This window comes from Danaus plexippus, assembly GCF_018135715.1.
Source record: "Danaus plexippus chromosome 22 unlocalized genomic scaffold, MEX_DaPlex mxdp_27, whole genome shotgun sequence".
NCBI classification, from domain to species: domain Eukaryota; kingdom Metazoa; phylum Arthropoda; class Insecta; order Lepidoptera; family Nymphalidae; genus Danaus; species Danaus plexippus.
Genome location: NW_026869855.1, coordinates 1690923 through 1704377, shown reverse-complemented (window position 1 = coordinate 1704377; position 13455 = coordinate 1690923). Strand labels below are relative to the sequence as shown.

Here is a 13455-nt window from a genome sequence, read left to right as displayed (position 1 = left end):
GGATTTTTGTAAGAAGGTGGAACTATAAGCCTTATCTGCCACATAAGAATGTTTTGGACAGTAATAATGCAATCGTTCCAACAAATAGTTAGATGATAAGTTTTTAAGAAAAAATAATAAGGATGACAATTCTCTGTATGTTCCAACGAAGGCAGATAGGGAGCCACTTGAATTAACGTTGGGTACCAGACATTTGATAATACTCTCGCAAATAAATCGGATGCAAAAAGCTTCAAGACAATCTAGTTTATTTAACTTCTAGGAGTCTTCCAAATAGGCAACAATACACTGTGCTAGAATAATTTTGTCTTTAGAAGTACATATGTATAGTGTATGTACATATCTGTTACTTTTAACTACATCAGATATCTGACAGTGGAATATTTCAATATTTCCAGCTGTTTTTAAGACTAGCTGGAACACGGAGACAAATAAACAAAATTATATTGTATGTATGTATTTTGTATGTTATATATAAAAAATATGCTATATATAATTTTATTAAAAAGCGGCTATATTAATAATACAAACAGACACTCAACAGCTAGACCTAGACCAATGTATTTATTTCCATAAAAGTCTAAAATCATAGCTTTTCTATATACGTCTAACTATTATTGATTTTTCTGATTATATACCAAAATGTTTGTTTTCATACTTATTAAATTTCGCATGGTTACCTTCACCTAAAAAATTTCACGTTATTATTTCCCGGTGATAAAATTTCATTAGCGTGTTACTTATTTGGAGTTTGATGAAAAAAAATCACCTATAGGCAGTTCTTTCACAACAAACCATGACATTTTATCAAGGTAATACGTTTAGTGATTATATACAGTTAAAAATCACTAACATCAAGCAATCAATGTTAACATAATTTATTCCTTACGATGATAATAATATTGATAGCAACAATAAATTTAAAAAATCTAACTATGTATATTGTAACTATGTACAAAGACAGAACGAATTCTTGTTAGATGGACTAAATATTCAAAGGCTTATTACACGGACTAAATATTCGGTAAGGAATTACATGTTTTTTTTTTGTACACAATTTGATCTGACTTAGGTATTAAATTAAATAATTTAACTATCATTTTAATCCTTCCATTCCTATATTTTGAAGAGGAACTGAGAAATATTTCTTACTGATAAAAAAATTTTATATTTTCAAACTTCACGAATGAACACTAGTATTGAAATATTTCATAAATAGATTAAAATAAGCAAACACTTTTATAAAGTTAAAATAGTTTTGTTGTAATGCTAAACATTTTTACTAAGTACATATGTTTGGAATAACTCGAAGGTTACTTTACGTATAAGATCCAGTTATTTGGAGATAATATTGAATTTAAATAAACCAAGAACAATGTATATTTAACAATGAACAGTTATTTAAAAAAAAAAATATTACCAAATACCGTTAAAGATTCTTTACGTAATTAGCCTCAACAAAATTGAACTTTGGGTCAAAATCTTACGCAAAGATGTATTTAGAAGTACCCATATTTTTTGTTTATTTCATTTAAGCAAATTACACTCTGACTTCGAAGACTATTAGTCATTGTAAAAAAAATGAAAAGAATTGGAAAGCGAACTGAGATAAGCCAATAAGTATATATGTTATTCCAGTGCGAATGAAGCCATAACATTAAAAAAGTTTATATGTAAACACTTATCAGATATATTTTATTAAAATATCACTATATTATCTCGATTGCAACGATTCTATATTCCGTATCAGTTAGACCATTTAATTAAAAAATCTTCATACTTTATACTATTAAAGCAGGTTATTCAACGACAAACGTGTAACGCTTCGTATAGACGATGCGAGCTAGTACTAAGCACACCGATTCTGAGCATGCGCTATTTGTACCAACTGCTCGACATGACACGTAGCTACAAAAACAAAATCGATACAACTGACATCACTATAATAGTCTTCCTTTGTAAGTTAAACCAGACAAAATGATGCAGGAATATGACGACGATTTCTTCTTTGAAGAGGACAAAATGTATGTAAATGTTCCCACACTGTTATCGCTTCGACATCCTGGTTAATGCTTCAGTTGGCAGTTTTATTTTCATTTGTGTCGTTGTGCTGCAGGGGAATGTTTGACAGAAGTCAATTAATGCCCTTCAATGATCCCAGGTTATACTTGCAAATCGCACCAAAGATGTTCGAAGATAGACTGTAATTATTCCCTTGTTTTTGCTTTTAATTTAAGCCTTATGTATATATTTTTAATTGTTTTAAACTACCAATGTAAGTGCGTTGTAGTTGTGTGTTATTTAGTGGAGTCGGTGTCTTATCTGCACATATTTTTTTTGTATTTAATTAGAACTTTTGTTTTTAGTAACGTGTAATCCTTAATTTAAACAGATTTCTAATTCTCTGGTACTCTTAAAGTATATAATATAAAGTTATCACTTGTTTAATTCGCTTTGATTTTATCGGTGTTTTATACGGTTTTAGACTCGAGATTTATCAAACCTTAAAAATAAATTAACATTCTATAATTTTTTTAATATTTAGCAAAACGAATCCGGCTAATTCGAAAAATTGTTTATCTCTAAACGTAGACAGGTAAGTTTAATAAAAATTCTTTAATATGTCGTTTTGTTTGTTTTACTATTGTTAAATAATTTTTGTATAACTCAGTGCAATTATAACGGATACAGAAGATGTTAAAGCCGAAAGTGATGCTATGCTGGATGAGTAAGTACATATTCTAATACAATATTATGAGTGGTAAGTGAAATTAGATCATTCATTTATTAATAATAATAATTTCAGAATCAGCCCGGACCCGGATTGCATCTTCAATGATTTAAGACAAGAAAGATATTTGATACCAAATCAAAATCTTATGTTAGTAACAACCATAACATAGGCTATAAAATATTGACATCAATAGCTCTAAAACCTTTATTAATGGGCATAAGACAAACTATGTATCTTATAATCGCTAGTCGCTAAATTGTGTGAATATTGTATAGTAGAAAAGAGTTGATTTTTTTGTGTTGTTTAACCCATTCAAACTAATCTTTATTAGCCTCTGCTCGTACAGAAAACGTAGCGACCTCTTAATTATGAGGACTATTATGTACATATATATTTTTTTCCTTTGCTATCTAACGTAAGGGCAGAGAAAAAATATGATAAATAAGAGTAAATATATTCTGTTATTCCAATCTGATTTGTATGTTTTTTTTTGTATGTTATAAAGTACATTTAATTTAAAAAATCGTTGTAAGACTAAAAAAAAATCATCTCTTCCAATTTTATAACAGCCAGCGTATGTTAGTTGTATTTCGTGTTATTGCTAATTTATTAGAAATTACCATATATTATTTTTCCTTTTTAAATGTATCTTTCCAAATAAAGTTATTCTTATTTGCGCCTTGTATTATTTTCCTTCACCTCAACTACTTTACAATCATTATAGCACTATAAAGTAAGATGCTCAGTGGCTAGAATAGCAAATGTGTGCTAGAATTCATATATCAAACATCGAAGTGACAGTAAGTAACTTTGGACCAACAAACTGTTTCTAACTGAAGATGTTAGAGGTACTTCTATAAGTATCTAATGAAATAGGGTTCATTTTAAATCATTATGTAATCTTAACATTACGTCTAATATTGCATAATTTCAGGGGCATGACAGTTACATCTGGGAGTGTGGTGTTGAATAAGGATGAGAAGAATCTTATTGGCATAAGTATAGGCGGCGGGGCACCTTTATGTCCTTGCCTATATATAGTACAGGTGACTCAATAAATATTAATAAATATATATATATTATTTTAGAAATATGAAAGTGCCCTAAATTTAAAATATTACATGTAAAAAATACAGGAAAAGTCTTACTTTTTTATGCTATGGCTTCATTCGCACTGGAATCATGGAATATTTTGCCAATGTCATAGTTCTGCCAAACGAAGAAATTGTCGAACGGAATAAAGGCGTTTATTTAATTATTATTATTATTGCAAGACTCTTACTCTAAAAATCAACTTCATAATTTCGTATATCGCTTATTAGAAACTAAGGAATATTTACATTGAATACTCACATTGATATATTTTATTACGTTAACATTTTAGATTTTCGACAACACGCCGGCGTCAAAAGATGGAACACTTCAAAGCGGAGACGAGCTGGTGGGAGTTAATGGTCAGACAGTTAAGGGAAAGACTAAAGTTGAAGTTGCTAAAATGATACAATCGGCTAAGGTAAACTGAAACAGTATAAAAATAACAACAAAAAATCAAAAGAATATATGTAATAAATTGATTTCTACCATTATATTTAATTTTTCGAACATATACAAGAAAATATCTTGACATAATCTTAAATTAAATCACATAACAATTTTAAAACACCCAAGGTTTTAGATCAACTAAGTTTTAGTACAACAATGTTTCAAAAAAGTCTCTATTAATTATAGCCATTAGGAGCAAACATTGTTAATGTTACATTTCCAAAAAATTTTCTCATTTAAGGACCAAGTGACCATAAACTACAACAAGCTCCACGCTGATCCGAAGCAAGGCAAATCATTGGACATCATAATGAAGAAGATGAAACATAGATTGGTGGAAAACATGTCGACTGGCACAGCAGATGCCTTGGGATTATCTCGAGCAATCCTCTGCAATGATACACTGGTGGCAAAACTCAATGAAATGCGTGAAACAGAGACCACATACAAGAGATTGGTAGAACATGCCAAAAGGTGACGCAGATTTTAATTTTTCTTATTTTACTTTAATACTTCGCTAATATATTTCTCTTTTCAATGTACCTAAATATACCTAAAATTTTATCTCGATAACTATATTTTCTGTAATTATCTCGGTCCGATATTAATCCTCATTTTTACTAAAGCTCTGAGAAAGTCGTGTCATCAACATCGCAACATAATAGTATGTGAATAGAGCTAAAATATTCGTATGATTTACCAACGATAAATTATCTCTTACATTATAATATATATCTTATTTCTAGAATGCTGAAATCCTACTTCGATTTGCTTCAAACATACAAATCAATCGGCGATATATTCGCCGCTATCGGTGTACGCGAGCCACAAGCGAGAGCATCTGAGGCATTCTCCAAATTCGGCCACTGCCACCGACTCCTTGAACGCGATGGCATCAAAATGTTGAAAACATTGAAACCGGTAAAAATATCGATAAATTAATTACGTATCTTTATAGGAAAGGTAATAAAAATTAGGTTTTTAAGGCTGTATATGTACTATATAATATTTTTCATCAGAAAATCGAAATTAAAAGTCTTCATGATTGCATTAAATCTTTGGCAAAGTAATAAAGGGTATCTAATAATACGTATTTTTAATTACGAATTTTAGTACAGGCGACCAAATTGTACGGTGAAATAATATAATTTAACATGTACTTATGTGGTTTAATTAATGTAAATTTTTAATCTGTATCTGTATTGAAGATTTTAGCTGACATGGGAACATATCTCCACAAAGCTATACCAGACACGAAGCTCACTATAAGGAAGTACGCGGACACCAAGTTTGAATACCTGTCGTACTGTTTGAAGGTCAAGGAAATGGATGACGAGGAATATGGATATAACGCTTTACAGGAGCCCCTGTACAGAGTGGAAACGGGGAATTACGAATATAGGTATTTATGGAGAAGCCAAGATTAATTTTGACGAGTAAAGAAAGATTAATTAAATGTTTAAAACATTGAATCATGCAGTTAAACATTTTATAGATGATTATTCTTAATCTTAAATATGTTAAATTAATGCTATCCATGTAATTATATATATATGTATATATGCGTGTTTAGGTTCAACGAAAAATTTCCTTCTGGTAAAAGGAAAAAAATAAGTTTATTTCTTGTAATTACAGATTAATTCTACGTTGCCGTCAAGAAGCAAGGGCTAGATTTGCAAGACTGAGATCAGATGTACTTGTTAAGTTGGAGTTACTAGATAACAAAAAGACACAAGACGTAGCCTATCAACTGAAGAGATTTATACACGGATTGGCTGTTTATCACAAGTATGCTCTAATAATTATCTATATCTGATTTAAAATCTTTATTAAATCTATAACGTAATATAACCTAGATAGTCAGTTGAAAACTCGCTTAATAAAAGGTTTATTTAATGTTATATTTTATAAATTCATTCATAATAATTATTTTCAGTGAGACAGTTGAACATCTGAAAGAGAATGCGACTCTGTTTCCTGTGGAGGTAGATCTATCACAAAATGCCTTCCAATACAAATCTACTACACAACTTATACAAGTAAGTCAAAAGTTATTATAAATACTCTTTTGTATTGAATTTTTGTGATAGAACCTAAAAAAGGGTTGCCATTTGTGTAGGTACGTGACCATAGTTACAATTACAATATAATTGCAATAATTTCGTAAATTACTTCCCGATTTTAATTTATAATTATTATAAAACTATTTTTATTTACGAAAATAAGTTTTTTATGAATGAAATATTTATATCGGTTTTCGAACTTATATTTTAGGATAACGAAGATGAAGATACAGAGATTGAATATGGCAAAGAGATTCAAGAATACCACGATGCATCAGACGACGATAAGGAAACAAAAGTATTCAATAGACGTGAAACGAAAGACAAGGATGAGACGGACTCGTCAGAACAACTTTTACCCTGTTTGACAGAAGACATGACCAACGTGAAACCTGACAGTGACGTTACAAATGTCAAAACTGACAATGACAACCTCTCTCTTTTGACAGAATTAGGGTTGGCCGACACTCGTGAAGATTTTGGAGACTTTCAAAATGGACTCTTTGATGATTTCATTCCTAAGCCAAATAAAGGGACTGACGACGTTTTCGATAAGTTACTCTGTGATCTTAATATTGGAAAATAATTAATTTTTTTTTTTTTTGTTATAAATGTTAAATTTAAACTATTTTAATAAATGTATATTTCATAAAGGTTTGTTTAAATAACATGTTTTAGGAAACGGGAAAATAAGTAGAATGTTTAAAAATATATTCGACATATTTTATTAAAAATTATAAAAACATCTACAACTTTGTACTAACTTTACTATGAGAAGAAAATTCATTAGTTCTAATAGAATACAACCATAATCATGTCAGTTTATTGAGCACAACAGGTCCATTGTGTGAAAAAAAAATATATAATATTTAACAGAATAATGAAGTTCTGTTTTTCAGTACTACATATAAAAAAAACTGAAAGAAAATTGTATTTTACAGTTAAATTAAACTCATCTATTGACAAATTTACAAAGTAATATTACTTTCATCGATATTAAATCATTATTCGTCAAATCGAATAAATTAAATCCTTCAAAGGCAAACGTAATTCGTATCACGCTTACATTTCCCGTCTTAATGTTTGCATGTGTACAAATACAATAGTCATTATTAAATACATTTATCGCTACAACATTAATGCATAGTGTTGCAATTATTGAGGTTTGAACGTTTTACCAACTACCGTCGTTTTTTATTTTGATTTAGTATTTGGCTTTGAGACAAAACTAACGTAAGGCCGCCTTCACTGAATGGATATGTAATGACATAAATTATTTTAAAGTCAATTAATCAAACAACTGCTTAAACTTATATAACTGGACATAAAACTATTTGTAGTCAAATTTTAATCTAGTTTTACTTAATGATGTTTGACATGGTGTCCGTGTACGTGGTGATGATGGGCCGACTCGTGGAGGTAGCCATGAACATGAATTGGTGATATCTTATGGTGATGGGGCTCAAAGTAGTGCTGTAATCTATGGATTTGGTAAGGATCTATGATCAAAGGGGTTTTTTTGTGGTAGTGTTCTTGAACGTAATGCTTATGAGCATAGGGAAGAAAGTGGGACACGTGAAACTGATGTAGTTTCTTCAAATCTATCCCTTCCTTTATTTTGTGAAGCTTAGTAACGGCTTTTTCTTTTAAAATCTTGAGACCAGCTTGGACTTTTTCTGTTAGTTTGTCCAAGGTAATTGTTGATGACGCCATTTCAACGGCTATTAGAAGGGATATCTGAAAATTGTATATTACGAATAATGTAAAATATATTATTTGCCTTTTGATTGATTGCTCTAAAATACTCACAAATATTAAGAAAAATTACAGAATCTATTTTTTAAATAATCTAACACAACAGATAAACAGAAAAATATATAATTTGTATTTTCTGATTTTTAAGAACATTTTATTATTAATATATAAAAAAAAACATATATGATTAAATCCTAAACAATTTTATTTGCAAAACTATTTAGACATTTCGTCATAATGAATAAAATCATTTCATTTTAATGACAGCTACAATCTATATATATTTATTGACAAGTAACGGTTCTTTACAAAACAATAAAACTGTTATATTATATGTACTCACAAATATGAAAAGCTTCATGATGTATGAATGAAGAAAATCGACTGCACGGAAGAAATCATGGCCACCTAATATAAAGTAGGATGTATGTTAATAATTAAGAGGTGTTATTCTGGTATAATAACATGTATTCCCTGCCCGTAGTTCTTGATGTTAGACTTATATTGTGTTATTCATTTAAAATTTATTCATAAAAAATATGCCCAGCTTACTAAAACTACCACGATTTACAAGAATCTAGGAAACAAGAAAGATTCCAATAAAGAAATCCACCTTTTAGTTGATGTTTGCACTAAGAAAGGAACATCATAGTATTCTTAAATAAAATTTGGCATTGTGTCAAAATAATTGTTAAACGCTTCAAATATTTATTTGCATGAACAATATTCTTTAAATGAAAATTAATACGCTTCAAAATACATGTGAATAATAAAAAAAATAGGCTCCTAATTCCATTATAACAATAGCGTTAGACCAGAATATACCCGCAAGGGAAAGTTGTTGTATCGAAATTCAGCCCGCGAGGTTAGAATCGTTTCGCGCATCCAAATCATTAAACAAGAAAATGATATAAACTATTTCCAATGCATTATTTTAATAAATGCAATGCAATGCATGCCTTAAGTGTATTCGGTTAACGGCTATATTTGCGTGAAATGTTAATGAATCCGAAGCATGTCGGTGTCTCGGTTTGTATAATTACACAACAATTATACAATTATTGTATGTTAACATTGTGTTGAAATCGATTCTATCTGTAAATCTCACATGTATTTAATCATACTATTTATATTTATTGTTTTTTTGCTTGCATACATTTTCAGTGTTTTTTATTTATTATTAAAAAGGATATCGTTGCAAAGCCATACGTCATTCAAATTAATCAATTGACTTAATCATTTTTGATGCTCACTTATCTTAAATTTAGCTTAATTTTAGGGGTGTTTGGAAATAAAAACAATTTTTTATAAATAAAATATATTATTCAACCATTATATGCACAAATTAGTAGGCACAGCTTAAAAAATTACATTCCTAGTGCGAATCTATGACAATCCAATATGGCGGCCTATATATAATGTTAATATAAAATCCTGTATGAATATGAAAGAATTATGTTAGATACACAGTCTCTGTTTATTACTCTTTTTTGAGTTAAAAAAAAGAGTAATAGATAGAAAGCTTATATTACGTCTATTTTATTGCTGGCAAATTTTTAGCAAAAAGTTTTTATTGCCATAAACGAAAGTACCGCTTACGATATTTAATATTAGTAATTCTAAGATTTTTAATTTTCTTCACTCCGTTCATTTTATAGTTACAGAAATAATAAAACCATATATAGAATGCTTAAGATTAAAACAAATTAAATAAGATCCGACGCGATTTAGAGAATGAAGAATGTAATACATAATAAAAAAGCGTATCAATTAAAATATTTATATTACAAATACGGATAAACTTACAGCTCGCATCATTTCCTTCTCAACACTATCAATATTTAAACTAAGAATACAACAATCAAAATTCCGCCATTTTTTTTTTATTTCAACACGAAGCTATAAACTTAAAATATTGAGCCTTAAAATGTTGAAAATTTTTATTGGCAGGTGCAATAGAACAATCAGCCGTTATAAAGCCGGTGAAATGAAGATTCTATTTTTAGAAGTATGTTATATGTGTTACAAGTATTCAGGTTTTACATCTTTAAAGAAAAACTTTTTTTTTACAGATTTTTTTAAATATAGAACAGTAATAAAGAAATGTTATCTTATAAAATTAAATCATATTTAGAATAAACACTGAAAAAGGTGCTATATTTATTTAAAAGCAACTATTTATCCATTGCTCCATGTTTATTTTATTTTTTATACAAAACTAAGGCCGATTATTTTATTTGAAATGAAAACAATATTTAATTTGATTATATATTTGTATATTGTCAGTGCTTTTATTATGTAGCCCAGGATTTAAGAAGCTTGATGTCTTCATCCTCTGAAATAAAAAAAACTATTTAGAAATATATACAAAGAAGCTCCCAGTTTCTTAATCTTAAGAGAAACATTGATAAATCTTGTATATAATATTAGTAGAGTTTTATATAACAAAAATGTGAAAATTGTATATTTGGTTTGTTGATTCAAACTTGTGATAGGGGTGCAGTCACTATGGTGTTGCTAATTTATAAAACAAATAAAATTAGTAATGAAAATTTTAGTTGTGGTATAGTTTTAGGTAATACTGGTAACACTGAATCTAGAATAAGCGAGTTGCTACAAGTATATTTCTTTGCATCAGATAGTAAAGACATCATCATTTTATAAAGATTAAAAAATTATTATTATCATTACAAGATATTTTAATTTTTAAATATTATTTAAAAAAAAAAATTTGAGACTCCCAACAAAGATTCAAAAGTTTTAAACTTACGTCTTACATATTAAAATGGAGTGTCCGTTTGTAACTATAAGATAACCACATTTTGAAAAAAAAAGTCTTTGTTTGTTACAGCTTATCTATAAAACAGCAGCACCGTTTGTGATGGGACTTTAAAAAGCAGATAGATGTTGTTAAAAAGAATAATATAAACTTATTTTATATGAGGAATTTTATCTATGTTTATTTACATAAATAAGAAAGAAAGCACAGCTAGACTATGTATTTATAGTTGAATGTATAAACTATATAATCTTTATATAACATACCTTCTTCTTTGGGTTTTGCCTTCTGTTTTTCAGGTACAGGCTCGGCCGGAACGTCTGGCAGTGTGTCTGCTGGTACATTTATACCAATCATTTCCTTGTCCAGCTCCTCCTACAGACATATATTAATTGTCATATCACAGAATATAATACTATTGTTATCACATAATGAGATGATTGATAAATGTATGTATCTATATAATTTAATACAAAATTTCTATTGTTGGAGAACAATATTTGTAGTTCCAAAAATAAGTTGCATACAACCTATCTGTAGAAATAAAACAGACTTGCTTTTAATACTAAATATGATAATTTTCATTTAGATAATAGCATCAACACAAGCATAGTATTGAAAAACATTACAACTAATAAAAAGGTTATATACCTTAGGAATTTGCGGTAAGGCCACTAATAGTGATAAAAAAAAAAAACAAATATGTGCAATACAATAATTTTTCTATGACACCCACCTGTTCCAATTCCTCTAGCTCTCGTTCTAGTTCATCTTCATCAACGTCATTAGAGAAGGCCACATTGTTGCTGATAGCGTCCGTGATTTCACGGGATATATCGTGCTGTTCTGCTATGTCATCCATTATATCATGAACCTTGTCCACATCACTGTAATAGGTACAAATATATATAGGTTATAATTTTTTTTATATACGTTACTGTAATTAAAATGAAATTCTTTTAATAAATTTTTAGTACAATTAGATTATTATTTACATGTTATTAAAATGTATAAAGGAAAGTATACATTAATATTATGCTCACTTTTAAATTATTATTTAATAATTTTGTATACAAATGTCACATAATTTCTGATATTATATAATTTTGTAAAAAGACAATAAAGGTAACTTTTTATATATAAATTTTATCTATCACAGTAGGTAACCAAATTTGAAGATCCTATATATAATATATTTTTGGATTTTACATGTTTAGAAATAAAATGAACTAAATACAATATATCAGGTTGATAGTATATACCCGACTTATTATTAAATACTGAAATAATATAACAAATGAGACTAACATATCTTTATGTGCAAGTTTCATAGCATTAGCCGCATCCTTCATAGTGTTGAGGACCTGGGCATTAGTGTTGGCCCCTTCAAGCGCTTCTCTTTGGGCCTCAATCTGGGTAAGAGTTCCATCAATCTGTGTGAGTTGCTTTTCATAGCGCTTCTTGCGCTTTAAGGCCGCAATGGCAGCTGTGAAATAAATTTACGTGAAAAATATTATTAATATAATTAAATGTAAAAAACACGTCATGGTGTAACTTTGGAAGTTAATACTAATATTTTTAATTATAAGTACATATAAAGTGAAGTTACCTTTTCTTATTAAGATATTGAAATAACAGCGTGACGTGCAATGAGTGTCATTGCTGATTTTATCATATTATATCAAACAATAATAGTATAAAAAATATGGCGATAGGAATCTATAGTTTAAACTTATTTAACTGTTTATTCGATGTCATCTTGAGGATGAAACACATTTAATGAGTTTGTTATCAAGGTCAGTGGTTGACAACAAAAGATATAATAAAGTATATAAAGACAACACACATCGCTATAGGAATACATAACGTAAATTTATGATACACGTACCCCTCTTATTTTTTGTCCCATTTTTTTTGGCTGTTTGTATTTCTAATTCTATTTTCTTCTCTAAAAATTCTTGCTTCTTAATCAACAATTCTTCAGTTTCCCGTAATTTTTGGATAGCTTCATGTGTCGTCGGCCCTTTTTCCTCCTTTTTACCGCCGAACAATTTTCCCAAAAAACTCATTTTGTTCTTTTTAAATGCACAATTAATAGTTTGTATTCCACAATATTCACAAAACACTAATTACGCATTGAATCAACAAAATTGCATATTTCTTTTCTAACTTCTTTTAGAAGTATGCGTCATCTACATTTGCCATTTGCGATTGACGTTTTGAATATAAAATTTTTCTAATTTATTATTTAAGTAATATAGGTAAAAATCTATTTAATTCTGTTTAATAAACATAGCCGACTTAAAACAAATATTTTTAAAACAAATTTTATATGTTTGATTATTTAGAGACGACTCGGGAGACTTTATCATGTACATTAAGATTACCGTATAAACCACCTGTAAAAATAATATGTTCAGAATGAAATCCTATACCATTTAAACTTCCCTCTCTGTGCTAATAATTTAATATTAAATATTTCTTAAAAGTATATCTGTTTATGTTGCTATTAATTTAGTTAAAACGGATATATTTTATAACAGTTAAATATTTTTATTTAGTTTCAAAATTGCTACATATAG

The 13455-nt window shown here is 28.7% G+C and overlaps 3 protein-coding genes across 5 annotated transcripts; 1 reads left to right on the top strand and 2 right to left on the bottom strand.

The window, feature by feature from the left end:
* The first annotated feature begins 1858 nt into the window (after window positions 1-1858).
* LOC116773575 (PRKCA-binding protein) lies at window positions 1859-6992 on the top strand. Of its 3 annotated transcripts, XM_032666056.2 has the most exons (13): window positions 1859-2024; window positions 2117-2203; window positions 2546-2596; window positions 2672-2728; window positions 2807-2881; window positions 3669-3780; window positions 4119-4247; window positions 4518-4750; window positions 5023-5197; window positions 5485-5678; window positions 5912-6064; window positions 6213-6315; window positions 6551-6992. In XM_032666056.2, exons 1-13 carry the CDS (start codon window positions 1978-1980, stop codon window positions 6923-6925), a joined length of 1791 nt encoding a protein of 596 aa, XP_032521947.2. In that variant the 5' UTR covers window positions 1859-1977; the 3' UTR covers window positions 6926-6992. The 3 variants fall into 3 exon arrangements, with proteins under 3 accessions (XP_032521947.2, XP_032521949.1, XP_061384735.1); XM_061528751.1 differs by lacking the exons at window positions 2546-2596; window positions 2672-2728; window positions 2807-2881 and having other exon boundaries at window positions 1914-2024; XM_032666058.2 differs by lacking the exons at window positions 2117-2203; window positions 2546-2596; window positions 2672-2728; window positions 2807-2881 and having other exon boundaries at window positions 1877-2024.
* Window positions 6993-7048: 56 nt separating this feature from the next.
* Window positions 7049-8745, bottom strand: LOC116773533 (histidine-rich glycoprotein-like). Its single transcript, XM_032666008.2, has 3 exons — window positions 8708-8745; window positions 8438-8502; window positions 7049-8076 (listed from the first exon to the last, which is right to left on the bottom strand). The coding sequence occupies exons 2-3, from the start codon at window positions 8453-8455 to the stop codon at window positions 7702-7704; spliced, it is 393 nt and encodes a 130-aa protein (XP_032521899.2). The 5' UTR covers window positions 8456-8502; window positions 8708-8745; the 3' UTR covers window positions 7049-7701.
* Window positions 8746-9860: 1115 nt separating this feature from the next.
* Window positions 9861-13078, bottom strand: LOC116773532 (charged multivesicular body protein 4c). The gene is made up of 5 exons (XM_032666007.2): window positions 12762-13078; window positions 12182-12359; window positions 11610-11760; window positions 11140-11248; window positions 9861-10429 (listed from the first exon to the last, which is right to left on the bottom strand). The coding sequence occupies exons 1-5, from the start codon at window positions 12940-12942 to the stop codon at window positions 10389-10391; spliced, it is 660 nt and encodes a 219-aa protein (XP_032521898.1). The 5' UTR covers window positions 12943-13078; the 3' UTR covers window positions 9861-10388.
* Window positions 13079-13455: the final 377 nt, after the last annotated feature.